Here is a 27,427-nt window from a genome sequence, read left to right as displayed (position 1 = left end):
CAGTGGCACCATTAGCTAGACCCACCCCAGGCTCCGGGCAGCCAGAGGGCCCCCCGACCCGCTGGCATGGCCTCCCTGGGGCCGGAGAGGCCCTTCCATCCTGGCCCTGGATGCTGCCGGGCATTCACCTGCCCAGAGATGAGCTCGGGGCCTGGATCGTAAGGCCCCATGCTGTGCTGGAGGGGGAGGGGACAGCCCAGCAACCTGGCACAGTGGCACAGGCCAGGCCGAGGTCCCTGCCGCTACTCCGCCTTCGAAATCCCGGCAGGTGCCACGCTGCCGGAGACGGCTCAGTGCTCCGGGTGGAGTGGGACCCCCACGGGGGGCTGCGTATACTCAGGGCCCAGGCCAAGGGAGCCCAACCTCTCCATGCCATGCAGCCACAAGAGGGCAGAACGGGGCAGGCCGCTGTTAGCCTGGGTTACGCCAGCTGCTGCCATACGCAGGACAGGGCTCAGCTGCCCCTCCCTCCCTCCCGCTGGCCCCCAGCAAACAGGAGTGGCTCTGGAGTGATGTCTGGCAGCACCCCGAGGTGGCACTGAACCCACCCTACCGCATGCCCACTGATCACAGCCTGGGTGGCCCGACAGGTCTCATGGCGCATGGGGGCAGTGACTGTACTATGGCCGAGCGCAGGGGCCGAGCGCAGGGGCCCCGCACGCCAGGTGCTGCACACACAGCGAGACAGGACCTGCCCCCCAGGCTGCGCTGCCTCCCCTCCCCGAAGACCGGCGCAGAGGCTGCAGGAGACATGACGAGGCAGGCAGGTGGCGAGAGGTGTGATTATTGCACTGAAGTGTGTGTCCAGCCAACAGGACCCTACTGTATACAGCCGCCCTGCGTGGGGCACCCGGGGACACCACGCTCCCTTCCACACAGCACGGCAGCGAGCAATTCGCCCTCCTCCTCCAGGACTGGCCGGCAGCACCGGCCCTCATGCCTGCAGGGCATTGCAGGGCTGCCACGGATCAGCCCCACGGCGGGCAGGGACCGCTGGAGCCCGCTGCTCCTGCCAGCCCGGATCTGCAGGTGCACGCTCCAGCGCAGAGCCCCCGAGGAGAGCGGGTCTCTGGCCATGGCCCAGCCGGTGCTGGGGGTTTAGTCCCATCGGGACGGGTGGATTGCCGGGGGGGAGGAGAGGAAGGCGCTTGCTATGTACACGAGTCCGGCCTCCCCTTCATTAGCCGGGCAGGCCAGGCATCCGCGAGCTCCCCCGCAAGCGGAGCCGGCTCAGTTGGCAGAGTTCAGGGTCTGGAACTTCTCCCGCAGGTTCCTCACGCGGCCGTGCTGGCCGGTGGCTGCCTGCTCCCAGCCCGCGGCCCGGCTGGGCTCGGGGGCCGGGCCCTCCTCCCGCCGCCGGTACTCGTCCGACTCCTGGTAGGCCTTGCAGCGCTCCGCCACGGCCTTGAGCGAGATCCTCTCCCGCGAGGTGGGCGAGCGGATCTGCACGTAGCTGGCGGCATCGGGCGGCTCCTCGGGGGCGGGTGGCTCCCCGCCGCACGGCACCTTCTCCAGGACGATGATCCGCTGGTCGCCCAACATGGCCTCTGCGGTGATGTGCAGCGAGCCAGCGCTCTGGTTCCTCTGGCGTTGCCGGGCGCTGGCGTCTGGGCTCTCCTCGGTGCGCCAGCCCCTCCCGGGGCTCTGCTCCGGCCTGCGCCAGCCCTCCTGCCCTGGGACACCTCCCGGCAGCTCTGCCGCCATCTTCTCTGGTGCCGACTGGCTCCTGTTGACTGGGGGGGCCCGGCGCGGGCTGGGGAAGACCGTGCCGATGGAGTACCTGGAGCGCAGCTCCCGCACGTCGGGCCAGGGGAACGTCTCCGCCACGATGGGGCTGAGCGGGCTGCAGGACGACGGGCCGGGCAAGGCGCCAGTGCCGGGCGAGGTGGGGCAGGAGGAGCTGAAGGAGAAGTGCTTGGGCGACTTGTCCTGCGAGGAGGCGGCGGCTGAGAGCGGCGTGCGGGGGCTGTACTCCGGCAGCACCACCTGCTCGAAGGCCGCAAGAGACAGCGCCGGCTTCTGCGGGCCTGGGGGAATCACACACGCTGGTGAGCAGAGGGGCCAGAGCCGGGGGCACCTGCCTTCCCTGCCCCGTGCCAGCTCTCCTACCCAGCCCCATGGCCCACGGAGCCTTCTCTGCCCCGTGCCAGCCCTCCTGCCCTGCCCCACCGCCCAGAGAGCCTTCCCTGCCCTGTGCCAGCCCTCCTACCCCGCCCCACGGCCCAGGGAGCCTTCCCTGCCCCGTGCCAGCCCGCCTTCCCTGCCCCATGCCAGCCCTCCCGCCCAGCCCCACGGCCCAGGGAGCCTTCCCTGCCCTGTGCCAGCCCTCCTGCCTGGCCGCACTGCCCGGGAAGCCTGCCCTGCCCCACCGCCCAGAGAGCCTTCCCTGCCCTGTGCCAGCCCTCCTACCCCGCCCCACGGCCCAGGGAGTCTTCCCTGCCCCATGCCAGCCCGCCTTCCCTGCCCCATGCCAGCCCTCCCGCCCAGCCCCACGGCCCAGGGAGCCTTCCCTGCCCCATGCCAGCCCTCCCGCCCAGCCCCACGGCCCAGGGAGCCTTCCCTGCCCCGTGCCAGCCCGCCTTCCCTGCCCCATGCCAGCCCTCCCGCCCAGCCCCACGGGCCAGGGAACCTTCCCTGCCCCGTGCCAGCCCTCCTGTCTGGCCCCACGGGCCGGGGAGCCTTCCCTGCCCCGTGCCAGCCCTCCTGCCCAGCCCCATGGCTTGGGGAGCACCCACCTGTGTTTCTCTTCACGTCCTGGTGCCCGTCACATGGCGGGGGTGCTGCGCAGCTCCTCAGCTCCTCCAGCTTGGCAAACCGCCTGTGCCCGGCTGGCTGGCGGTTCCTGATGCGCAGGCTGTACTGGCGTGCCAGCTGGTACACCTTGTTCTTCAGGCACTCGCTCAGCTCGGCCTCCGAGAGTGGTGGGACCCGGGGGGGCGGCTTGGCGGGGTGGCCCAGTTCCTGCGCCAGCCTCTGCAGCTGGCCGGCCAGCCTGGTGGGCCCCGCCCGCTCCGTGGGGGACCGGCTCTCGGGCGAGGGCCCGGCCGACTCCTCCGCGATGGCGCTCAGCTCGTCGTCCTCCGGGATGAGCAGCGGCTCATGCAGGTCCAAGCCGTTCTCCTGGCTCCTGCCCAGGGGCCACACGGCGGCGCCGCCAGCTGTGCCCTCCCCGCTGCCTCCCTCCAGGCAGGGCTGGCCGGCGCTCAGCTGCTCCATGCCCTCCCACACCTTGATCATCTCGGCGGGCGGGCGGAACTCCTCCTCGGCGACGGGGGCCCTGGGCTCGGCCCTGGGCCCAGCGGTGGGGACGCCCGCCAGCACCCAGGCGGCTGTCCGACCGCCGCTCCCCATGCCGCCCGCTCCCCGCCTGGCGTCGGCGTGCTGCTCCGGCGGCGGGAGGCTGTTGAGGCGGCAGACCGAGTTCCTCACCAGCCCCTTGGGGATGTAGGAGAGGCTCTCCCGGCGCCGGATGCTGAAGCCGGCGTCGCGGTGCTCCGCACACTCATAGTAGCTCTTGATCTTGTCCAGCAGCAGCCGGTCGCGGTGGGAGAGCGTGGACTCCTTCCTGTGGCAGGGGGTGCGCTCGGGCTCCGCGGGGCCGGGCGAAGCGGCCCCGCTGCGGGTGGAGCCCGGCGGCGAGACGCGGCCCTGGGAGTTGGCGGCGCTGCTGCGGCCCTGCCCCTTCTCGCTGCCCTCCAGGCTCAGCACGCTGCTGCTCCGGCTGACCAGCCGGGGCGTCAGGAAGCCCCCGGGCCGGCCCTCCTCCAGCGCCAGGCTGCTGCGCCGAGAGAAGCTGCTGGTGAACATCTCGGCAATGAGGCTGGCGTGGTCCAGCACGGATGGGGGCAGAATGCTCCTCGCCCTGGCCTCCTCTTCCTCCTCCTCCTCTTCCTCCTCGCTGCTGAGGGGTTTGAGGTCCTCTGTGTTCTCCGCCATAGCCAGGCTCCGCTCCTGCTCCATCTCCCTCTGCTGGGCCAGCAGGGCTGGCTTGGGGGTGCACGTGACCTCGGGGGGCTCCTCTGGGCGCTCTTCCTTGTTCAGCTCACTGAGCTCCGGGGCAGCCTGCGGGGCAGCATGGAGAGTGAAGGCGTGTACTTCCCCAAACAGCAGCCCGCCCACCCTGACCCAGTGCCTGACCCATTGTCCCTGGGGTACTGGCTCCTCTCCTCCAGGGCGGGAAGCAGCCCGGGATTCCTGCGGATCCTGAGGCACAGGGGAGTTGCCGGTCCGGTGCCCCAGCTCTGACCCCGGCCCGTGCCACAGGTAGGAGCCCTGCAGCAGCAGCTGGGGATAATTGGCCCTCACATAGATCTCATGCCTCAATGTTCAGAGCAGTCGCTGCTGTCTCACGCTGCATATTGCTCGCAATAGAAGTCTCCCATGTTTTTTTCTCATCTTGCTCAGCTCCTGGGCCTCCCCCAACCTTCCTGTGGCATGGAGTTCCACAGGCTGATCTCCCATTGGGTGAAAAGGGGGTTAATTGCTTTTCACTGGTTATCAAATTACCATTTTTGATTTCCTTCAATGCCCCATTGAAGGAAGCCAAAAAGGGGTCTTTTCCTTCAGAGGTGCAGGGGCAGGCTGGCTGGAGACAGATTTGGCAACTCCCACCCATCAGCCAGTGAAAAGGATGTTGGCTCGTGGCAAGAGATGCACTAGGAGTCGGGTTCCATCTCTGGTGGTTAGAGCAGGGGGCTGGGAGCCAGGACTCCTGGGTTCTATCCCTGGCTCTGGGAGGGGAATAGGGTCTGGTGGTTAAAACACAGAGCTGGGAGTCAGAACTCCTGGGTTCTAGCCCCAGGTTTAGGGAGCCACTGTGAGCAGTGGTAAGAGCAGAGGACAAGAAGAGGACTGGGTCCTGGTGCTGCTTCTCTCTCGCTGCATCATCCCACCTCATTGTGCCTCAGTTTCCCAATTTACAAGAGTCTTAACTACCTGGCAGGGCGGCGCTGGGTGAACAGGCCCTTGCAGAGGGCTGTGAAATTCACAGGTGGAAGGTGCTATAGTGAAGCGCAAATGCTCATCCGTCAGAAGGTTGCCGGTATGAAGGCAGCGTGGGTAGGGCACTCAGTGAGACGAGACTCAGGACACCTGCGGTCTATCCTGGCTCCATCACTGCCCTGCTGGGAGACCTCAGCAGCACAGAGAGGAGAGCAGGGAGGTGCCCGTCTCCCTTTGGGGCTAGGACTGTGTCTGTGCAGTGCCCGGCCTAACAGCCCACCCCCCCTTAGCTGTGCCGATGGGGTGTTCTGGGCAGCCCTCAGCCCAATGGGGTCCCGCTGACCTCGGGTCTGAATGCCCAACCCCCCGGTCTTGGTGAAGGATAATGGGAGGTGTGGCCCATTCATCCCCATGGGGCCGTCTCTCACTCACCTCCAGGATGGCCGAGGCCGTCTCTGCACTGTGGCAGTTCTCAGGGCTCCCTGGCTCCTGGCTGCCCTTGGTCCCCTTGCCCTGAAACACAGCAAAGGGGACACATTACACTGCTGGGCCGCGACTCAGACAGCCCTGGTGGCACCGTGCCTGCACCGAGGGACGAGAACCTCAGAGCCCCAGAGCAGCCCAGTTCCGACCCGGTCAAGCGCCAGCAGCCTCCAGCCCAGAGGTCTTGGCTCCGGCACCAGAGCTGTGGAGTGACATCCGCCGGCCAGCCCCAGACGGGTTCCGATGTCAGAGCTCCCAGCGGAGACCTGGCCCTGTTCAGATCGTCTGCACGTCACCTTCACGCTCCACGGGAACTGGACCGGCTTCCCCTCGGGAGAGACTCCAGCCAGCCAGCCTCTTCGGGACCCAGCCATGAGTGGGGTTAGATGGGGTGGGTGCAAAGCATGCTGGGAGTCACAGCAGCCACTCCGTCAGGTCAGTGAAAGGTTAATAGCAGAGACGGGCTCAAGCTCCAATCCAGCCGGGGGTGCTGATCAGCCTGCCCCAAGCAGGGCGGCAGGTGGAGATAGAGGAGAGCGGGGGGCAGGCAGCCCCGAGCCATGCGCCAGGCCAGCATGCAAGAGGGGGTTGGAGAGACACCTCACCGTGTGGCCCCGGGAGAAAAGCAAAGCGTTGGCCCGACAGTGCCAGCCGTGCAGTGCCGCCAGCAGGAAGCTCGCAAAGTCCGCTACCTGCTCCTCGCCCACTGGGCCCTCCTCCTCCTCCTCCGGCCCGGCTTCCTTCTCGCTGCTGTCACTCACAGCCAGCTCCTCCAGCGAGCCCTGCCCCAGGGCCTGCTCTTCCTCCTTCCCCATGGCTGCTTCCTCCTCCTCCTCCTCCGCACCCCACTTGCCCTCAGTTGGCTGCAAGGGCACCCCAGCCTCCAGGAGGGCCCCGGCGCTGTCGGCGTGCTGTTCAGGGGACAAACAAGGGCTCCCTTTAGGGCCACCTCATTCCTGGGCGCCAGAGCTGCTGGCAGGGCCCCGACAGGGCCAATTGTGGGGTGTCCCCCCACCAGCCCCTGTCCCAACTCCATGCGTCTGCAAAAAGCTGGGGGCCACTAGGCCGTGCGTGCTGGGGCACAAGCGCATGGGTGTGAACGGGCGTGCGACCGGCAAAGGGGGGCTGCATGCGTGCGATGTACATACAGCGTTCAAGGAGACCCAGCCTGCACAGGAACCTCGCGGCAAGACTCCCAACGCCCACTGCTACCCAGCTGGCACCTTCAGCCCCTCCACGCCCTCCCACTGCCCCCAGGCTGGGGCGGCGTCCAGATCTTTGACACAGTTGACATGACATTCTACTAGGAAAGCTGGAGAAATGTGGGCTCGGCAGAACTACCGTGAAGTGGATACAAATTGGTTAAACTACGGCAGACAAAGAGTGACTCTGAACAGAATGATGTCAGATTGGAGGGAGGTCTCCAGTGGGGTTCCACGGGGCTCTAGTCCAGATCCGGTGTAGTTTTTGACCTGGATGTAGGGACAGAGAGCACACTGACCACGTCTGCAGATGACACAAAGCTGGATGGGGGGGGTTACCAACACTTCGGAATACAGAGCTAAAATTCAGAGGGATCTTGATAAATTGGAGAACTGGGCTACAGCCAACACAATGAAATTCAACATAGACAAGTGTGAGGTGCTGCACTTAGGGAAGAAAAACCAAATGCACCGATACAGAATGGGGGGAAACTGTCCTGGCAGCAGCACTGCTGAGAAGGATCTGGGAGTGGTGGTGGATCACAACCACAGCATGAGCCAGCACTGCGATGCTGTTGCAAAAAAAGCAAATGCAAGTGTAGGTTGCATTAACAGAGGCAGAGCATGCAAGTCTCCGGAGGTGACAGTACCGGTCTCCTCAGCGCTGGTTAGGCCTCAGCTGGAGTAGTGTGTCCAATTTTGGTCACCAATGTAGAGAAAGGATGTAGAGAACTGGAAAGGACCCAGAAGCGAGCGACAAAGATGACCAAAGGGATGGAATGCAAGTCAGAAGAGCAAAGCCTGAAGGAACTGGGTATGGGTAGTTCGGAAAAGAGGAGATTAAGAGGGGACGTGATAACGGTCTTCAAATACTTGAAACGCTGTCATAAACAAGATGGAGAAAAGTTGTTCTCTCTTGACACGGAGGCAGGACAAGAGGAAATGGGTTCAAACTACAACGCAGCAGATTAGATTAAATCTCAGGAAAAGCTTCCTAACGGTAAGAACAGGAGGACAATGGAACAGACCTGCCTAGGGCAGCCGAGGAAGCTCCTTCACTGGAGGTTTTCAAAAGGAGGCTGGAGCCATCTGTCTTGGGTGGCTTAGACACAACAAATCCTGCTTCTTGGCAGGGGCGAGACTAGATGACCCTTGCGGTCCTGTCTCACCTTGTGGCTCTATGATCTTACCTTCAGTCCTGCTGCCGCATTCCCAGCGCATGGAAGAGAGAAGACAGGCGATTAGCAAAGGGGTCACCGTGCACCAGGGCCACAGCAACGGGAGGAGAGCAGGTGAATGGCGCATCACCCCGACGCCGCCCCTCCCTGGCAGAACTCCCCATCCCCGCAGACACGGGCTTGAGGCCCACGAGCTGCAGGGGGCTGAGGGCGGGAGGCTGGGCGGGCTGCCGAACACCCGGCTTGTGGTGTTGGGAGCTGACATGTCAGCAGGGCAGGTTAGAGCAGCTGCCTGGGGGGGGCCGGACTGGGGCTGCCCAAATGCGCTGGGCCCTTTGTGCCAGTAGAGACTCAGCCTCCAAGGGCAGAGTGTGGCACCTGCAGGCCCCTCAATGCCCGGGAGCGGTGGGGATTCCCCACCCCCACCCCCCCGCAGCCAGGGGGAGGCCAGCAGGCTGGGGTGAGAGCATCGAGTCCTGTCCCCTCAGGGCACCGCACAGGGTGAGCTAGCTGGTGCCACAGGAATGGCTTGGCAGTGCCACAAGAGGCTGGGGGGAGGGGGGCCAGGGGCTCCATTATAATTACCACATAAAGGCAGATGGGGCAGTTTGTCTGCTCAGGCTTGCTGGGCCCCAGCCAGCCGGCCAAGCAACGAGGGCTCTGAGCTCTGCCCAGCCCAAAGCGGGCACGCGGGGGGGGGGGGGGCATCCCAGGGACTCGCTCACCTTTCTCACCCAGCTGCTTGACAATCTGCTTGGCAGGCTCTGTGGGGAAAACAGCAAGTGAGAGGCCTGCCAGTTGTACCCTGCCCCCCCGGCCATGCGACCGACAGCTGTGGGGCAGGCCTGGACCCCCCAGGGTCGCAGCTGGGAGACGTCTGCTTTCTGCCCAGCCCCGCACCCTGCGGGGCACGGGCACCACCCAATCCCAGCGCAACCTCAGCGCACCGGGAACGCGCCTCTCCAACGCCGCGGCTCCTCTGCCACCGCCTCCCGCTCCTGGAAAGCGGGGCCCCAGGGCAGCCCATCTGCCACCCGACGGCCCCTCACACCCGCCACAGGGGGCTGGAGAGATGCGTTCACCGGGCCCCCTCGCCGCGCCTCTGTGATTGGTCCCAAGAGTACCACGTGCTAGGAATCACCAAGCCCAGAGCACCACAGCCCCCATCCCCTGGCCCGCGCTCCGGCCCCGTGCCCCAGGCTGTAGAGCGGAGCTCGCACCGGACTTCCTGCGGCCTGCACGCCCCAACCCCACGCTGCCATGCAGTCCATCCGGGAGCTTCTCCCTGCGGCGTCGGAGGTGGAAGGGCTCTGAGGACAGGACAGATGCAGCCGTTAGAGCTAATGCAGCTCTCCGAGCGGCTGTATATCCTGCACCCCACCCCCCCAAGACATGGCTCTTCTACCTATGGCTGCACTAGTCCTGCCACCTGTGTACTCTGCACCCCGCCGCCTGGCCCTGCCCACCGCCCCCCGAGACACGGCTGGCCTACTTACGGCTGCGCTAGCCTGTGTATCTGTGTACCTGTGTATCTGGCGTGGCGCTGGATGCAGGGCACTGAGCGTGTCCCTCCAGGATGCTCTATAGCTGGCCACGTACTATTCCTGCCCCACAGCTAGCCCCAAAGCAGTCCTACAGATGGGGCTTGCCCTGCCCACCCAAGGCCACAGTCCCAGTGCCCCAAGGCTTCACCAACCTGGCCCTGGCTGGGGCTGTGCACAGCCGGCTGGATCTGCGATAACCCAGTGAGAGGGGCAGGGTCTGGGAGCCAGCCCAGCAGCGACCCCCCACCCCACCCCCCGGGTGTTTGGCAGCGACTCGGCCACAGCACAGCAGGGGAGAGAGACCTGGCCAGGCAGCTCTGGTGCGGGGACAAGCAGAATGGGGCCATTTCTCACCCTCCGGCTCTGCAGGGAAGGGGGGAACCGCTCCAGAGCCAGCGACCCCACGGGGGCGGGACCCTGCCTGCTCTCCTGGCAGCCACAGGGAGGTGGTGCCTTTATGGGGCCTAGCTGGGCCCAGGACTGCACAGAGGCAGCAATCAGAGGGTGGCTGGTTCCAGGTTCGATCCCAGAACAGGAGACATGAGGGAGCTCTGAGCTCTGCTGGCCCACGACAGACAGGGCGCCACGCCAGCCTTTGGCCAGCCAATCCGATTGGCTGGCGGGTGGAAGCGGGGGATGGTTTGCCGTTGGACCCACCGTTGTTTGCCCAAGGCTCTGGGCCTTGAACTTTGCCTTCCTGGCCGGGCAGGCGGGCAGCAGTCTGATTGCATGTAAAGGGGATGTGCGTGGGGCCAAGCTTCAGTTTGTCTGGGGTCCACCAGGCTAGCTCCGCCGCGGTGGGGAATTCCCATCACTGGGAATGAAGGCCACCACGGAGGGGGCAAAGAGAGGACACCGCTCAGGGAGCCGGGCAATCTGCCCTCCAGCACCAGGAACAGAACCCAGAAGTCCTGAATCTCACCCTCTGCTGCCAGCGAACAGCTGTGAAACCCACTGGCAAGGTTCACACAGAGGATGACAACCTTCTACTGCTGCAAGTTACTCTGTGAGCTCAAGCAGCAGAGTTCTGTGGGTGAATCTAAAGGTTCCAACCCTGCTGACGACCACTGGGGGTCAATTTGATGATGCTGCAGGATGGAGCTGCTGGTTTTTTCAGTTTGCTTTTGTGCAGACTAAGGAATTACATGCAAAGAGCTATGTTAAAGGAACATTGAAGTTGCATTGTCAAACACTCACATTAGGAAATGCCAGATCTAAGGCTGCCTGTATCACCTTAACCCTGTCTCTTGTGCAAGTATGCATTACAACAGTCAAAGAATACTATGCTTTTCTTGCCTCATCAGCGCACCGGATGGGCCCTGCTCTAGGGAAGGGTGCAGTGCAGGAGGCTGTAGGACCCTGCCTCATTGGTTCCAGAAGCTGGAAGGGGTGAGGTGAATGAGGCAGGGGATGGCAGGAAGAGACAAGAGGTCTCCTGGCTTGGGCAGCTGAATGTTGCCCTAGAGAATTGTCCAGAGTTCCTGGGTAATGCTGGGCAAAACACTTCAAAACAGCGTTTTCCCAGGTGGTCCCTCATTCTGTGTTCCTGTGACAAAGTGAGCATTTTTTCATCATATGAATAGAGTGTTTCTCTCAGTTTCCCCTATGTGCTACATGACTGACTACGTGGGGGGGAGAGGGGGGGAAGATTGTTACTCTTTGCAGAGATCCAGGTGTGACTGACACCTGGCTGTCTGGGCCTGGGGGCCATGCCACGGAGAGTCCCAGAAACAATTGCCCGGATTTTGGCAACTAGTGACTGTGGAAGGCCCACCCTCTCCAGGAAGCCAGCCAGGTGTGACCAGCTGGAGAACAAAGGGCTAAGGAGGAGGGCCAGGGGACAATGTTTTCATGGGAACAAGGACAAAGGACAGAGGAGGAGCCAGAGAGGTTGTTAAGTGTGGAGCTGCTGGAGAGAGAAGCTTCTTGGCTGGAAGGGGACTAAGAAGGGGTCAGAGAGAGCTCTGGGATCCGAACAGACCGAGATGGACTCTGCTGTAACTTTCCATTCTCTTTGCTAGTGTAGAAAGTCCTTGCCTGTGTACCAGAGGTCTAATAAACCCTTCTGCTTTCACAGTGCTGGCTGAGAGTCACTTTGGAGGGGCAAGTCTCCCTCCAGGGTCCAATCCAGGTAGACTTGCTGCAGGGTGCTTGCGGTGCTAAGTCAGGGTGCTGAAGGCTCTGAGATTCAGCCCCAGATGGCGGTGAAGCCAAGGGGCTCATCCCAGGGAGTGTGAGAGACCTTAAGAGGACTGACGCACTGAAGGGCTCCTCCCAGGGACCGTTCCAGAGCACTGGACCTGTGGATCCGTGCCACTTCCTCATTTACTGGGACTGTGACTGGGGCCCTGGGCGCTGAGTTGCACCTGAAGGCACTGGGGGCTGGGCTTGGAACATGTCAGTGCTACCTGATGCCATGCGCTCTGATAAACTCAAACCCAGGGGTCTCAACTTGGGCACCCAAATTAACAGAGACTTTGGACCTTAATCTCTGTGCCTGAGTCCCTACGTGTCTGAGGGGGATAAATAGCAGCCCCCCACCTGGCAGGTCATAGAGAGCAATTCACTGCTGTCCGGGAAATTCTCTGGTTCCCAGTCTGACGAGCCCCATACACGCGCCCAGGAGGAAATGAGTAATTCGGTGTCTGGGGCAGGGATGGGGGGTGAGCAGGAAGCCAGGCCTGGGGCCAAACACTGAACGTCCAGGAGCAAATACTGAACAGCTACTCATTCCTTGAGCACCAGCCCACCCGTGCAATGAACAGGGCAGGGGGCCTGAGGAAAAACCATGTTGTCAGGTCATTATAGACTGTAGGGGTGGAGCTAAGACTGCCTTGACAACCTGCTCTCTGGCCTTTCCTACATCGCAGCGCTGTGGCCTGAAAGTGGCTGCATGTAATTTACTAGTGACGGTTTGCAGCGATTCGACCGAGGACCCCTCCCACAAGCTCGACACGTCTGTGCCAAGCACTACATCCACCACCTGACTTCAGCAGCATGCACCAGAGCTGCGGCTTCAGTGGGCCAGGAAAGACAACCTGCCCGGTGCAGTCAGCGACCCCAGCCCACAGCAGCCCTCTACCCTCCAGAGTCTGGGAACAGCCCGCTGTGACAGTGCGCCCCATATTCTTCACAATGATATTATTATGACGTGATTATGACATAATCATCATGTATTTTATGCAACATAAGTCATGTGAGGGGTCATTAGAAAGGTTAGGATTTACTGAGTTTGATTATCCTATTTGTATGCATGTATCTGAAGTTAGGAATATTGACTATGTTTCCGTATTTCAAATGTGTTTACAACTGGGGAACGCCCACTAGACAAAGATACTTTCATTCTGAAAAGCTGGGTGGGGAAGGACCATTAGGGAAAACAATAGGCCTTAGGAGAAGCTGGTCTCCTACCTGGGCGCCTTCCTGAGGACGCTGCGGACAGCCTCCGAGTTTTGGCTACTGTGACACTACAGGGACATGTAACCAGGTCACCTGGTGCTGGATTCCATCTTGGGATGTCAGTATTTTTCCACTGACTGGCGTGGGAACCAAGCTTTGAAACAAAGGGTTCCCGCCCTATGCAAAAGCTATTTAAGGCAGGGGAGTGACATCATCATGGTTCTTCACTGACTCCCCACCCAAGAGAACTCCTGGAAACACCTGAGGAACAAAGACTGAACTGGGAGAAATGCTGGACCCAGGCTAAAGGGATTTTTAGCCTGTGTATGAAAGACCTTCGGATTCCACACTGTCAGCAAGTATAACTTGTGCCTTAAGAATCTGCAGCCTGATTGTATCATCTCTTAGGGTAAGAATCTGCTATTCATATCCAATCTTTTTAGTATATTAAGCTTAGTTTGTTTGTGTGTTTTGTTTATTTGCTAGGTAATCTGCTTTGATCTGTTTGCTATCCCTTATAATCATTTAAAATCTGTCTTTTCTAGTTAATAAACTTGGTTTTGCTTTGTCTAAAATCACTGCGTGGCAATCATAACTCGGGGCAGAAAGCTGTCGTATATTCCTCTCCCCATTGAGGGAAGGGGCGAATTTCATGAGCTTACGCTGTACAGTTCCCTATGCAGTGTAAGACGATATAATTTTAGGTTTACACTCCAGAGCAGGGTTCGTGCCTGAGTAGTTGGGAAGTTCCTTGGCTGGAGCCTTCCCATGCAGGGCTGATCACAGCATCTGCATGTAACTGCACCTGGGTGCAGCCCTACCTGTATGGGTGCTGGTGAGAGTGCAGGCTGGAGGGCTCTGTAGCTTGTTACAGCAGCACAGTGTAAAGGGCGCCCAGGCTGGTGGGTCAGGTGGGCTCAGTAGTACCCCAGTTCCAGGTGGCACCCTGGGGGAACCAGTCACACCTGCTGCTGGGCAGGGGTCCCTGAAGAGAAGGGTCCAGGCGATCCTAGCCCCATGGGTGTGAATCCCAGAGCAGCACAGATGGTGGGGAGGACAGACGCTTTGCTGGGGGGGTTCACAGCTACAGGCTGACAGCCATGGAATGCTGGGGTTCAGGACTCCTGGGTTCCATTCAAGCCAGCCAATGGCGGTAGAGGGGACAGCTACTGTCTTATGCAGGGACACATACCCTTGGCTGGAGGCAGATGGGGAAAGGTGACCCTGGTCCCTGCAGCTCAGCCAGGGGCCTGACAGACATACACCCCTGTCACCCTGAACATGGGCTCACAGGACAGGTGGGGAAGAGAGCATACCTGGGGGTTGCTTCCCCTCCCCCAGCATCACTTCTGTCTGGCTTGAGCTAGACAGCCATGCCCGCGCCTCCACCACACGTGGGGAACAAGGAAGGGGAGGAGATCTAGGCATAGGCCCAGCAGCGCTCACAGCCCAGGTCTCTCTCCTGCCCTGCTAGAAGGCCACTGCCCCCAGGAGAGCGGCAAGTGTCCAGGGCTGAGCTGCAGGCCCCTCCGAGACACGGGAAGCTACCAAAGGGCAGCCTGGCCTGCTATGCCCTGCCTAGCAGAGGAGGCAGGGCTGCCCTGGGCCCGACAGCAGCCAAGGTGGCCGGGAGTCCAGGCACACCGGCAGGGACAGCTGACCAATCTGAGCGCGTTTCCCGACCGGCCCTGCAGCCTGCGTGCTAGGAGGATGCTGAGGCCGGAGTAGGACAGTCAACTCCGTGATCTGACCCGGAGAAGGACGGGTGGATACGGGGCAGATCCTGGACAGATACCGGGGCTGGATGCTCAGGGACCAGCTATCGCCAGGCAAGGCCACGCAACAGCCACCATCACAGCCAGCGCTGACAGCTCGCCCTAAAACGACCCCAGGGGGAAGGACGGGCAGGAGCCGGCTGCAGGCTGGGACATAAAGACCCCCACATCTCTGGTGCCCCCATGGGGGCACCGGCCTGAGCCAGCTGGAGAGGACTCAGCCCCAAACTGTCCGGCGCTCGCCCTGCACCTGGATGATCCAGTCCCGCCCTCACCCCCACAGAGCAACAGGGAGCGAGTCAGCCACCTGCCCACTCACTGTGCGAGCACAGCCCAGACGTACGTCCCATCAGACAGCCCGGCTTGCAGGCCATCACTCTCGCCAGTGCCAGGGGGCGCCATGTGCCACGCCAATCCGGTGCCCCTTCACCATCACTGACTCAAGGCCCCTTCTGGCTGCACCCTCCCTCGACACACCCTCCCTTCTTACCCGACTGTCGGCGCCCCTGCCGTGCCTGCGGGGGCACCTCGTCCAGGGGCTGGCACGACTTCGCTTTCTTCAGCCGCTCCGGGCTGTATCTGTAGCGAGCGGGGTCTGAAAGGGGCAGAGGAGTGCGGGTGAGCTTGTCTGCAGTGCGCCAGAGTGCGCAGGGAGGTGGGGAACGAGTCCTGCCCCTGCAGCATGCCAGAGTGAGCGCAGGGCGAGATGGGCCCCAGGAGCTTAGCCCAGGCCTGGCACGCGAGCCTGCCACAGCCTGTGCGCTCACAGAGCCAGGTCCCAGACCTGAGGCATAGGGACTGGTGCTGTTAGACCCAAAAGCCCCCAGTTTGATCCCTACAGCGCCCCTGCCAGGGTCATCAATGGGGCACCGGCCTGGTCCAGCAGTCCAAGAGAGATGCACACAGCCACGGGACCCGCCCCAGAGAGAGGAACAGAGACAGACACCCCACCCCCTGCCCCGCAGACAGACAGAGAGCTGGAGGGAGCACTTACGGGAGGAGTCCATTTCCAGGATGGCTTCCTTAGCCTAGGGGTGCAGAGATCAGTTGGTTAGCGAACAGGGAGGGCAGCGTAGCGGTGGGAATTCTTCATAATGCTTTGTAGGAGTACTGTGTGTGCCTCGGTTTCCCCTATGTGCTGGATGATTAACTAGGTGGTGGCTGGGGAGGTTGTTCGCTCTGTGCAGAGCTCCAGGTGAGACTGACACCTGGCTGTCCGGGGCCTGGGCCCCCCATTCCCATGGAGAGTCCCAGAAGACAATGGCCACTCCAATTGCCTGGACATTCGGCACCTACCGACCATGGAGGGCCCACTCTCCGCAGGAAGCCAGCCGGGTGTGACCAGCTGAGGAACAAAGGGCTAGGGAGGAGGGCCAGGGGACAACGTTTGCCTGGGAACGCGGACAAAGGACTGAGCTTGTTAAGTGTGGGCTGCTGGAAGGAGAAGCTGGGGTACTGGGACTGAGGAGGGGTCAGAGGACTCTGGACTGACCCAGATAGCATAGAGAAGGGAAAGTTACAGCAGAGTCTAACTGAGGACTTTCTAGGCTGTGTTCCAGACATCTCATAAACCCTCCTGCTGTTACAGCGCTGGCTGACAGTCCCTCCTGATTAAGTTGGGGGTGCATCGCTCCCTTGGGAGGTACAAGTCTTCCCTAGGTATCCAATCCAGATGGACTCGCTGCAGGGAGCTCATGACGTGAAGCGGGGTGCTGAAGGCTCCGAGGTTTGGCCCCAGGAGGCGGTGAAGCCAGGGGCTCACCCCAGTGAGCAACCCTCTGGGGGCTGATGAGCTGAAGGGCTCCTCCCAGGGACTGTTCCAGAGCTGGGCAAGCGTGCCGGACCTGTGGATCTGTGACGTACGGCCGCCAGCATGTCGAGGGGCTGCGTTCCCCATCCCTCCTTCCCACACCGGGTAGCTGCTGATCCCTGTGCTCTGGCACAGTCGGGCTGACCCGAAGCCCAGACCACATGCCCTCGGCCTCAGAAGCCAGCTGCCGTGGCTTGGCTTCAGGCCCTGTCTGCATGCGCCCCAGGCCTAAGCACTCGACTCAATGGGTGGGGTGGGGGCTCTGACCATGGGGGCTTGGGCCAGGGGCAGCTGGTGGGTGGCACCAGGGCTCTTCACCTTCTGGGGGATGATGGCGTGGTGGTTCTCCAGGATGAGCCTCTTGATGTGGTGGGTCCAGACCCGCTTCTCCTCCACGCTCTTGGCCTGAGGCAAAGGACATGTGATGACATGGAGCCGGGCACCACACGTCACCCCTGGAGAACCCAGCCCCTGCACCACCACTGGCTGGCCCCGCAGGGCGCCCAGCCCGCCTCCCGCCGGCTCCCAGCCGGCCCCTCCGTGCCCCGCAGGGCGCCCAGCCCGCCTCCCGCCGGCTCCCAGCCGGCCCCTCCGTGCCCCGCAGGGCGCCCAGCCCGCCTCCCGCCGGCTCCCAGCCGGCCCCTCCGTGCCCCGCAGGGCGCCCAGCCCGCCTCCCGCCGGCTCCCAGCCGGCCCCTCCGTGCCCCGCAGGGCGCCCAGCCCGCCTCCCGCCGGCTCCCAGCCGGCCCCTCCGTGCCCCGCAGGGCGCCCAGCCCGCCTCCCGCCGGCTCCCAGCCGGCCCCTCCGTGCCCCGCAGGGCGCCCAGCCCGCCTCCCGCCGGCTCCCAGCCGGCCCCTCCGTGCCCCGCAGGGCGCCCAGCCCGCCCCCCGCCGGCTCCCAGCCGGCCCCTCCGTGCCCCGCAGGGCGCCCAGCCCGCCCCTCCGTGCCCCGCAGGGCGCCCAGCCCGCCTCCCCCCGGCTCCCAGCCGGCCCCTCCGTGCCCCGCAGGGCGCCCAGCCCGCCTCCCCCCGGCTCCCAGCCGGCCCCTCCGTGCCCCGCAGGGCTCCCAGCCCGCCTCCCTCGGCTCCCAGCCGGCCCCTCCGTGCCCCGCAGGGCGCCCACCTGGATGCTGTACTGCTGCTTGCTGTGCTTGTAGTGGGTGACGCTGAAGCACAGCGAGTCCCTGGTGCTCTCGATCAGCATCAAGGAGGAGCACTGGGGAGAGAGCGGCATCAGCAACCCAGGCATGACTCCCCTCCCAGGGGCTGGGCTTGGGCCACACCAGTACCCCTGGGGCTCCCCCTCTCCTCCCCATGCCAGCACCACTGCCACCATCCTGCCCCCCGGGGCTCCTCCTCCCCTCCCCGTGCTAGGACCGCTGCCGCCAGTTCCCCCCCCCGGGACTCCCCCTCCCCTCCCTGTGCCAGCCCCCCCACCGCCAGCCCCCTCCCGGGACTCCCCCTCCCCGTGCTGCCAGCAGCTCCCCTTTCCCCTGGGGGTTCCCCACCCCAGGCCGCCCCTGCCCACCCCTCAGGGCTCTCCTCCCCATGCTGCCGGCACCACTAGCTCCCCCCAGAGGCTCCCGTCCCCACAGCAGCAGCCCCCTGAGGCTCCCAGCCCCAGGACAGAGGGGTGGTACAGGGAACGGGCAGGAGGCCACACCATCCAACTCGCTGGACCGGCTGCCGACAGGGTAGGGCACCACGGAGCCACGGGGGTTGGGGGGAACCACGGAGCCACGGTGCGGGGGGCTTACCGGGATGTGGCTCTTGCAGACGAAGTGGTCGCCCCGTCTCTTGGTGATGAGCAGGGTGCGGTCGAAGAGGAAGAAGGTGCGCTCATTGCGCATCCGGCTCACCCGGAAGGTGCCCTCCAGCACCAGCTCCCCGAAGGTCGTCAGATCCGGCCCCATCCAGTGCAGCAGCAGGGACTGGATCTCCTGGGGAGGTTGGGGGGAGGCGGCCTCAGGTGGTGCTTCTGTCAAACCAGCCACACACCCCACAGATCTGCGAGGGGGTGTCTCAGCCCCGCTGCCCCCAATCCTGGCACCACAGCACCCAGCCAGGCCACATCCCAGCTCCAGGGCACCGGGAGGCCATTTCTGTGAGGGCAGGGACACGGGGCCAGGATCACCTGGGTGCACCAAGACGTCCCCACCCCGGGCCCAGAGCGAAGGGTCCCCAGATGTGGCCGGGTCAGAGGCAGCGACTGGGAGGGGCTGGCTACCACCTCCCACGGGGACATTTGGGAAGCACGCGAGGCTCTCAGCCAGTACGAGGGAGCCGTTCCCCGGATCGCGGTGCTAGGCGCTGCCTTCACGCGGCCGGGGGCGGGACACACCCACACCGGTGCTCACCTGCAGCCGCACGGCATGCTCGTGTCTGCGCTTCATGTCGTTGATGTACCAGGCCACGCAAGTCATGGTGTCGATGGCCTCCTCCACCACCTCGTAGCCGGCCTCCTCCAGGTCAAAGTGCTTCGCGATCTCCTGGGGACACCACCCAGCGTGAGGGGTTGCTGCCCCACTCCCACCAGAGGCCCCGCTCCCTTCGCCCTCCCCAGGGCATGGGCAGGGCTGAGCTGGGGGACACAGCCGTGGGGCTGCTCACAGGGCACCTTTAGGCACTGCGGCTGGAGGGGATGCAGCGTGGGGTGGAAGGAAGGAAGGAAGGAAGGGGATTGCAGTGCCCCTGGAGAGGGGACGGGCCTGTGATGCTGCAGCGATGGGGATGGAGGGGGACGGGGGCGCCCTGCAGCGGGTGAGGGAGGAGGTGCAGAGGCGGTGATCTCTGATGCGCACAGTAGAACAGGGGGGCCGTGTGACAGGTGGGGTGCAGCCACAATGCCCGTGCAGTGGGGGGGGCACCATAATGCCCGTGCAGTGGGGGGCGGAAGGCACCCCCCGTTTACCTGGAGCAGCAGGTGGTATTTGAGGATCCTCTGGACTGGCTTGAGCAGGTAGGAGCCCAGGGGCAGCATGTGGCCAATCTGTTCCTGGCGCTCGCGGAAGAACTTAGCCTGGTGATTGTTCCTCATGCACTCGGTCAGAGCCGCCACCGAGCTGCAGGGACCAGACACTGCGGTGAGGGGAGACTCATGTGGGGGAGCGGCCTGGCACAGCACCCAGACACCACGGTGATGGGAGATGCCCACCCACACGTGGCAGGGGCCTGGCACAGCATCCAGACACCACGGTGATGGGAGATGCCCACCCACACGTGGCAGGGGCCTGGCACAGCACCCAGACACCACGGTGATGGGAGATGCCCACCCACACGTGGCAGGGGCCTGGCACAGCACCCAGACACCACGGTGATGGGAGATGCCCACCCACACGTGGCAGGGGCCTGGCACAGCATCCAGACACCACGGTGATGGGGGATGCCCACCCACACGTGGCAGGGGCCTGGCACAGCACCCAGACACCACGGTGATGGGAGATGCCCCATCCACATGGGACTAGGGCCTGGCACAGCACCTGTACATAACAGCGAGGGATGCAAAGTACATATAGGCCCGGGGGCAGAACCAGCCCCCCTGCTCCTGTGCACAGCTCGCGTGGAGGGGGAGCTGGCACACAGCCCCTTCTTCTCCCAGGCCACAGACTGAGGCACCTGCGATTGGGATGCTGGGAGAGGCTGCTGCAGGAGGGAACACTGGCCCCTCCCAGCTCAACTTCCACCTCGTCCCCCTCAAAAAACTGGCAAGATCCCATTATCTGCTGCCAGAGCCAGGCCACCCCAGCGTGGGTTGCAACCTCCCCACAGGCAGGGATCCCCCGCCCCGGGCACAGCCCCAGCTAGAGGCTGGGTGCCCACCCCAGGCACACTCACTTGGGGTAGTTGTTGCAGTACTGGGTGTAGATATCGAAATCCTGGCTCTGCAAGGGGTGGGGGGGGAGAGAGACCGTGAGTGAGGTCTACAGGGTGAGCCCCCCTCCCACAGCACTCTGCCCACACGCTAGCCCCAGGAGTCGCACCTAGGGTTGCCAACCCTCCCGGCGGAATCGGAATTGATGTCCCAGTGGTTCTGAAATCAATCTGGGAGATTTTAATAGGCCAAAGTCCGGTCGGCGGCGCAGGGGGGCTAAGGCAGGCTCCCTACCTGTCCTGGCTCCACACGGCTCCCAGAAGCCCCTCGGCACAGGGGCTCCACGCGCTGCCCCTGCCCCAAGTGCTGACTCCGCAGCTCCCATTGGCTTGGAAGCACAGCCAATGGGAGCTGCCAGGGCGGTGCCTGCAAGCAAGGGCAGCACACAGAGCCGTCTGGCTGCCCTTGAGCCTAGGAGCCGGAGGGACATGCCAGTCGATTCCCGGGAGCTGCCCAAGGTAAGCGTCGGCTGGAGCCTGCACCCATTACCACACCCCAACCTCCTGCCCCAGCCCTGAGCCCCCTCCTGCATCCAAACACCCTCCCGGAGGCCGCACCCCTCACCCCCACCCCAACCTCCTGTTCCAGCCTGGTGAAAATCAGCGAGGGTAGGGGACAGTGAGTGATGGAGGGAGGGGGGATGGAGGGGTGGGGGCAGGGCCTCAGAGAAGGGGTGGGGCAGGGAGAGGGGCAAGGGTGTTTGGGTTTGTACGATTAGACAGTTGGCGACCCCAGCTGCACTCCTCCCTGTGCCCGGCCACAGCTGCCAGCAAGTGCTTGCACTGGGCACTGCCCTCCCACTACTCCACCTGCCAGGGCAACAGCAGCCCGCAAAAGTGCCTCAGTGCTGCAAGCGTCCCCAGAGTGCCCCAGCCAGTCCTCCTCCCCCTCCCTCGGCTGGCACCATGAGCTCCCCCATCCCCACCCTGGCCAAGCGGGGGCCATCCCATGAAATCCATCAGGACCAGGCGTGTGAGCTGGGAGACGCTCGCATGCTAGGGTGCTAGCCCTGAGTACACCAGTCCGCCTGGCGCAGGGCTATGCCATGGGCCATCTCGCCAGCTGCTCACCACTGAGTGCCACCTCCAGAGCCCCCCTTACCCTGTCCACGAAGCACCTGGCCACGGCCACAGGGTCGCTGTTACAGCTGTCCAGGTCCTGCAGCAGCTCGCTGGGCAGAGAGAGAGACTGGCAGTCATGCAGGGCCCGCCAAGAGCACGCATGCTCCGGGTGACCCACGGGCCGGGCCTGCCAAGCACACGTGTTCTCCGGGGGACCCACGGGCCAGGCACGTGCTGCATGCATACAAGGCATGCCCCCCGCCGCTCCCAGCACACAAACCCCCAAGCAGAGGGCAGGCAGCGGAGCATGCAGTGTGCCCGGCGTGGTACCCACCTGCAGGGCAGGGCCCCTTCCAGTGCCAGCAGGGTTTGAAAACAAAGCAGGTGTTACGAGAGGAGACGCACGCACTGGCTGCCCCCTCTCCCCGGGGCCCTGGCCTGGCTGGCTCTCAGCCACACCGCCGGTGTGACAGTCGTGCCACGCAGGCCCCGACCAGAGAGCGCAAAGAGCTCAATGGACAGGACCCCCCCCCGACCCCGCCCAAGGGCTCTCGGCTGGGACAGCCTCAGTGTCAAGCCAAGGGAGATGGGGAGGGATACGGACCGGAGCCGCTCCTCTGCCCTCCTAGGGCGGCTCCCTCTGACACTGCTGTCCTAGGGCCGGGGAGCGCGTGGCATCAGCCTCTCACCTCTGGAGACTGGCAACGAGATCCCTGGCTCACAAGTCAGAAATCTGCAGGGGGGGGATTGAGGGGCACTGGCAGAACTGGGGGGTGGTGGGGGGGGGAAGAGCCCAGGGCTGTGGGTTGCGATTGAGGGGCACTGGCAGAGCTGGGGGGTGGGAGGGAGAAGAGCCCAGGGCTGTGAGAACAAGGGCTGCGGGTTGGGATTGAGGGGCACTGGCAGAGCTTGGGGGGCGGGGGGGGAGAAGAGCCCAGGGCTGTGAGAACAGGGGCTGTGGGTTGGGATTGAGGGGCACTGGCAGAAGCCGGGGCACGGAGCCCGGGAGGCTCCCTAGGTGCCACAGTTCCTTTCTGCCGAGCACTAACCCCGACTTCTCCAATTCTAAGGGGAAGGCTGTCCTGGGGCATTTACTCCTCATCCCCTTTGGAGAGGGGGAGTGGAGGGGGTAGGGTGGGGCTGGAAGAGGTGGGGGTGGTAATGGAGTCGGCAGGGGCGGAGCAGGCGGGGGTCAGGGGAAGTAGGCTGGAGCAGATCAGAGGTTAGAGGGGCTCAGGCCATAGCAGGCAGGGGCAGGAATGAAGGGGGCTGGGCCGGAGGGCAGGGCTGGGATGGAGGGGCTGGGGTCAGGACGGAGCAGGTGCGGGGCAGGGACGGAGGGGGCCAGGATTACTGGGGTCGGGTCGGAGTGGGCGGTTCTGGGCCTGGCTCACCTGTTGAGTTCGTAGAGATCCTCGATGTTCCCAAAGAGCGCGCTGACCTGCTCCGGCCGCAGCAGCAGCTCCTCGGTGTCGATGATCTTCCCCAGGTAGTCCTGCCAGGCACCCGCAGTGAGCCACGGCGCGGGCCAGCAAGCAGAGAGGCCCCCCAGCCCTCCCCTCCCGTCAGAGCCATCCAGGGGAGCTTCCCCCAGGCCAAGCGGGCTCCAGTCGGTGGTGGGAGCAGGGCTCGGGTCCCCCCTCCCCGTCCTGCTGCCCCAGGCAGCGCCATTCCCCACACCAGCCCAGCCCGCCCTGGAGCCTGCCAGGGCAGAGCCAATGGGACAAGCTTCCCTGCGGGCAGCTTTATCCCCACAGAGCCCATCGACCCTGCCAGCACCCCCTGCCCATTTCCCTCACCCCCAGCCCCGGTGCATGCTGGGAGCCCACCCCACTAGCAGACCCCTCCCTGGAGAAGCCAGACCAGCAATATGGGGATGAAAGATGCCCCCTGAACCCTACCCCACGGGGCGTTTAGGGGCATGGACCCAGCCAGCCTGGCACGGCACTGTGCCCCTCCCAGGTGCTGGTACCAGTGGGGCTGACAGCACAGCGGAGCCAGAGACCCCAGGCGCCCCTAGCTCCAGGGACGACGGGGTCGGGGGGAGCCATGCGGCGCCGCACAGGGGCAGCAGGGGGTGCTGCTGCGAAGCGAGGCACAGAGCGGGCCAGCCTGTGTCTCTTGGCCAGCTGGGGCGGGGGGGCGGGGGCTGGCTCACCATCACAATGCTGCGCAGGTCCTCCACGTACGTGCGCTCCGACTCCACGAGCTCCAGCACGACGCGCTCCAGGTAGCTCAGCTTGCGTTTGGCGCCAGCAGGGGCCCGGGGGCCGAAGGGCGAGAGGGAGCGGGAGCCCTTGCGGCCCAGCCAGCCTCCCGGCGAGGCGTTGTTGTTGCTGTTGTGCAGCTGGTTGACCCGCAGGGCGTCCCCCTCCTGGGCTGGCACGTGGCCGGGGGCCTCGTCCTGCCCCTCCATGGGCATCCGGCTCACTGGGCGCTCCGGGGGGTGCCCGCCCGCCGCAGCGCAGACGGGCATCCTGTCATCGCTGCCGGGGCAGGGCACTGCTGGCAGCCGGGGGGATTCTGGGGGGGGGAGAGGCAGTGTAGTTAGAGCGGGCAGGGCCCCACAGCCCTTCCTGCTCCCAACCCCATGCCATCGCCACACCTGCAGACTCAGCCTGAGGAGTGGCTGGGGGGAGCTTGGCTGGGGAGTGGCTGGACCCAGATGGCCGGGACAGAGCCATGCTTCGACCCCATGCCCACCTGGTCCCAGCCCCCCACGGCCGGGCGGTGCCAGTGCAGCCCAGGGCCAGGCCACCTCAGGGCACTGCTCGAGGCCCAGCGTCTGACCAATGCTCCCCACAGCTGGGCTGTCAGACACAGCTGCCAGGCAGCCCAATACCACAGGCCCTGGGCCGGCTCTAGTGACCACTGGACACGGCCCGTGGGTCACGCTCACGGCCCCCACTGCCAGGCTGCAGCACTGCAGCCAGGACGGGGCACAGAGGGGATGGGGGCAGGGCTCACAGTGCCAGGCTATGCATCGTGTGCATCAAACAGCTCAGTGCTGGCCCGGGGCCACCATGGCAACTGAACCCCGGGGCAGGTAACCACCTCCAGGAGCCCCACAGGCAGGGTCCCGGGCACCCAGTCCCTCCAGGTGGCCAGTGGCTAGCGTGGAACGAGGCCCCTGCCCCTCACAGAAGGGGAAGGGCTGGGTCAGTAGGGGCAGGGTTTTGCCCCCACCCCAGAGGCCGGAACTGCCCAGATGCGTTTGCCTGGGGACACAGGCCCTTTGTTCTACACACACATGCCAGCTGGCAGACATGGACAGGGCCCCTGCCTCCCCAAAGGCTGGGACCAGGCCACTCCCTCCCTACCACGGCCTGGGTGAGCCCCTGGCTCTGTGTTCCCCTGGCCAGGAGGGGTGCAACCGGCCTCACCAGCACTCCCAGGGGTCCCCGCTTTCACTGAAAGAGAATCAAACCAGTCTCCAGTTACTCTGATTGTCAAGAAAACCTCCAAAACGTGCCCCAGGGGTGCCCAACACAGAGAGTCTGAGCCCATCGCTGTGGGGGAGGGGAGCTATCCCAGGTGTGACCAACCCAGCCAGCGACACTGCCTGAGTCTCCTGAGCGTCTGAGCCCATGTTGGGCAGGGGTGGAAGCAGCCCCAGGTGTAAGCGACGGGCCTGAGTCTCTCTGAGCTGTGCCCTGCCCTGTTCAGTTCACTGACAGAGATGGCAGTGACAGAAGCTTGACACTCACTTTGTGAACGCGTTCATTGCGCATGGCAGCGCGGCAGGAGAGGGGCAGGGAGCCTGCTAGGTTAGAAAGCAGCAGTCTATGAGGACACCTGGACCCTGCTACCATCCACTGCCCCCTTCCTGCCTGAGAGACTGGCCAGGCCCTAGAGGAGAGGGCTGACACCACAGTCCTGGCACCATGGCTCCCAGCTCCTGGCCTGGCCGGTTTATTCCTTACTGTTGTGGGACACGGGGAGATAGGAGAGCTCACTGCCATGGACAGGCAGTGCTTGAATGCCACATGGCGGGGCCATCGGACTCAATGCTCTCTCAATGGGGAAGGCAGCTCCAGCTGGGAAAGTACCCGCCATGGGGCTGGCCAAGCAAGGCTCAGCTCCCGGCTTGCGACCACAGGGGGCAGCACTGCCTGGCTTCAGGGCATGGAAAATTGCAGCCTCTGGCCCAAGTAGTTTAAATACCTCCAAGGAAGGGTCTGCAGGTCAGATCTGCCCTCGGTGACCCCTCTGCAGCCTGAGCAACCCCCGTGCACCTCACCGGCTGCAGAGAGGCGTGCACAGGGTGGGAATGCTGCCGACAGTGCACTAGCAGGACCGGAAGCCACCATCCCTCTCAGCCGGGCTGGCTCTGCCGGGCTGTCAGGGGAGGCAGATAGGCTCACGGGGGAGTGATCCCCATTTTCCACATGGGGAATGTGGCACAGAGATTCACACTGAGCAGTTCTAGTGACATCTGGGCACAGCTGGGGCTGGACTGTCGGAAATGCAGAGCCCCGCCCTGTCGCGCCTCGCGACTCCCAGCTGCAGTGGGTACCCAACGCCCCTCAAAAGCGGGGTCCCCAGCACCACTCCTCAGGTACCCAGAAAACTTGGGTCCCCAGATCAGTGTAAAACCTCTGGTATAAATGACACCAAGGTCATGAACGGGGTCAGGGCCAGAGCAGGACGCAGACCTTCCAAGTCCCAGGACTTAACCACATGGCCAGCCGACTTCTGCGCCCAGCCACAGAGTGACAACCATGCCAACATCCAGCCCCTCCTCCTAAGAAGCGCCCGGGGAGCAAGCAGGGGCCCTTTCGCAGAGGGCAGCTGCACGGGTGGGCAGGTCCGTCCTCACTGGGCCAGCTTTCTCAGTTTGGGCTGCATAGGCCAGGCCAAGAGATCCCAACAGCGCTGCCGGCCTGAAAACAACAAGCCATTTCCCATGTGCACAGCAGCAAAGAATGCCAGCAATTTCTGACTCTGCAAAAAGGCCTTTCCCTCCCAGAGACACATGCAGAGTCCCACACAGCCCACGGGCGCCCTCACAGCCCCACGGGCATGCTCACAGATACCGTCTCTCCCACAGCCCCTCACAGGCACACGCCACGGCAGTCTCTCCCACACACACAGACAGGCTCACGCAGAGTCACACGCAGCGACACTGTCTCACCTGCAGAGTCTCACACACAATCACACGCAGCCCCACAGGCCATCTCACCGACACACAGAGATGGCGACCGCCAGGTGTGCGTGTGTCTGACTCATCCCCTCGCAGCCAGCTGGACGGAAAGTTACCCAGCTGCCCCAGAAGAAGACAGCGCCGCCGGCAGGCTGAGACACACCAGCCCAAAGGCTTAGACGCGGCTGAGAACTGGGGCTCAGCACCGGAAACGCCTCCCGGCCCATCACCAAAGCACCAGGCCTGCAGCACTATCACAGGGGTCCAGCACCAAGTCCTGAAGGTCAGGGAGCCCCATGGGGTCGATCTAAAATTGCAGCCTGGCTGAAGGGGACCTGCTGCTCTCAGGCCCAGGGTGCGGGACTCTGCTCAGCCCCCACCCCCCCAGCAATTAGCCATTCCCTCCCCCCACCCAGCAGGGCTCTGCATTCTTTGCAGCATGTGTAACCAGGATCACACCCTCCCTTCCCTCCCCGCCCCGCCCCCCACTGCTGGGCAGGGCAGGCGTGTGGCTGCAGGCCTGCAACACTCAGGCTCCCTTTAGCAGCCAGTGACACCCCACCGCTGTGCCTGCTATCTCCTCCTCCCCCACCCCCTGCCAGGGCTGCGCCCCCAGGACTCAGCCCCAAGTCCAGACGCGTGGCCTCGGCCTCCCCCCCTTACCCCAGAGCTTGGAGATGAGGACAGGGAGCAAGGGCAGGCTGATCTTCTCCTCCCAGATGAACATGCCCGTCTCAGCACGCAGGGATGGGCCAGGGGACTGGCCGGGGGGAGCTCGCACTGCCTTCCTGGGGAGCGACCCGAGAGAGAGTGGGGCAGGGCGCGGAGGCTGCTGTCGTCAGACCTCACCTGGAGCCGCTCTGGGCACCGCCCCCTCCATAGGAGCGGCATGTCAGCGCCACGCCCACGGGGAACTCACCCGCTAGGCCGCCAGCCATGCACAGCGAGAGCCGGGCCTGAGCCAGAGCCCACCAGCCTTGCCCACCTGCGCTCAGGCCACGAAGGGACCCAGCAAGCATGTCC

At 64.0% G+C, this 27,427-nt stretch overlaps 1 protein-coding gene across 1 annotated transcript; it reads right to left on the bottom strand.

Annotated features, from left to right (window-relative positions):
• Nucleotides 1-787: 787 nt before the first annotated feature.
• PLEKHG3 (pleckstrin homology and RhoGEF domain containing G3) lies at nt 788-27,131 on the bottom strand. The gene is made up of 19 exons (XM_077819803.1): nt 27,068-27,131; nt 23,420-23,784; nt 22,656-22,756; nt 21,302-21,371; nt 20,164-20,210; nt 19,241-19,391; nt 18,687-18,818; nt 18,087-18,269; nt 17,453-17,545; nt 16,651-16,737; nt 15,517-15,550; nt 15,013-15,117; nt 9,025-9,114; nt 8,530-8,568; nt 7,817-7,827; nt 6,030-6,335; nt 5,374-5,454; nt 2,736-4,062; nt 788-2,027 (listed from the first exon to the last, which is right to left on the bottom strand). The coding sequence occupies exons 1-19, from the start codon at nt 27,129-27,131 to the stop codon at nt 1,231-1,233; spliced, it is 4,083 nt and encodes a 1,360-aa protein (XP_077675929.1). The 3' UTR covers nt 788-1,230.
• Between the last annotated feature and the right edge of the window lie 296 nt (nt 27,132-27,427).

This window comes from Eretmochelys imbricata, chromosome 6 (genome assembly GCF_965152235.1).
Source record: "Eretmochelys imbricata isolate rEreImb1 chromosome 6, rEreImb1.hap1, whole genome shotgun sequence".
Classification (NCBI taxonomy): domain Eukaryota; kingdom Metazoa; phylum Chordata; order Testudines; family Cheloniidae; genus Eretmochelys; species Eretmochelys imbricata.
This window is presented reverse-complemented; position numbering and strand designations above follow the sequence as displayed.

Coding starts and splice junctions, on each gene's coding strand:
- PLEKHG3 (XM_077819803.1), bottom strand. CDS start 27,131: ATGTTCATCTGGGAGGAGAAGATCAGCCTGCCCTTGCTCCCTGTCCTC. Junction 18,819..19,240: donor AATACCACCTGCTGCTCCAG/GTAAACGGGGGG, acceptor TGGTGTCCCCAG/GAGATCGCGAAGCACTTTGA. Junction 16,738..17,452: donor AGCAGCAGTACAGCATCCAG/GTGGGCGCCCTG, acceptor CCTTTGCCTCAG/GCCAAGAGCGTGGAGGAGAA.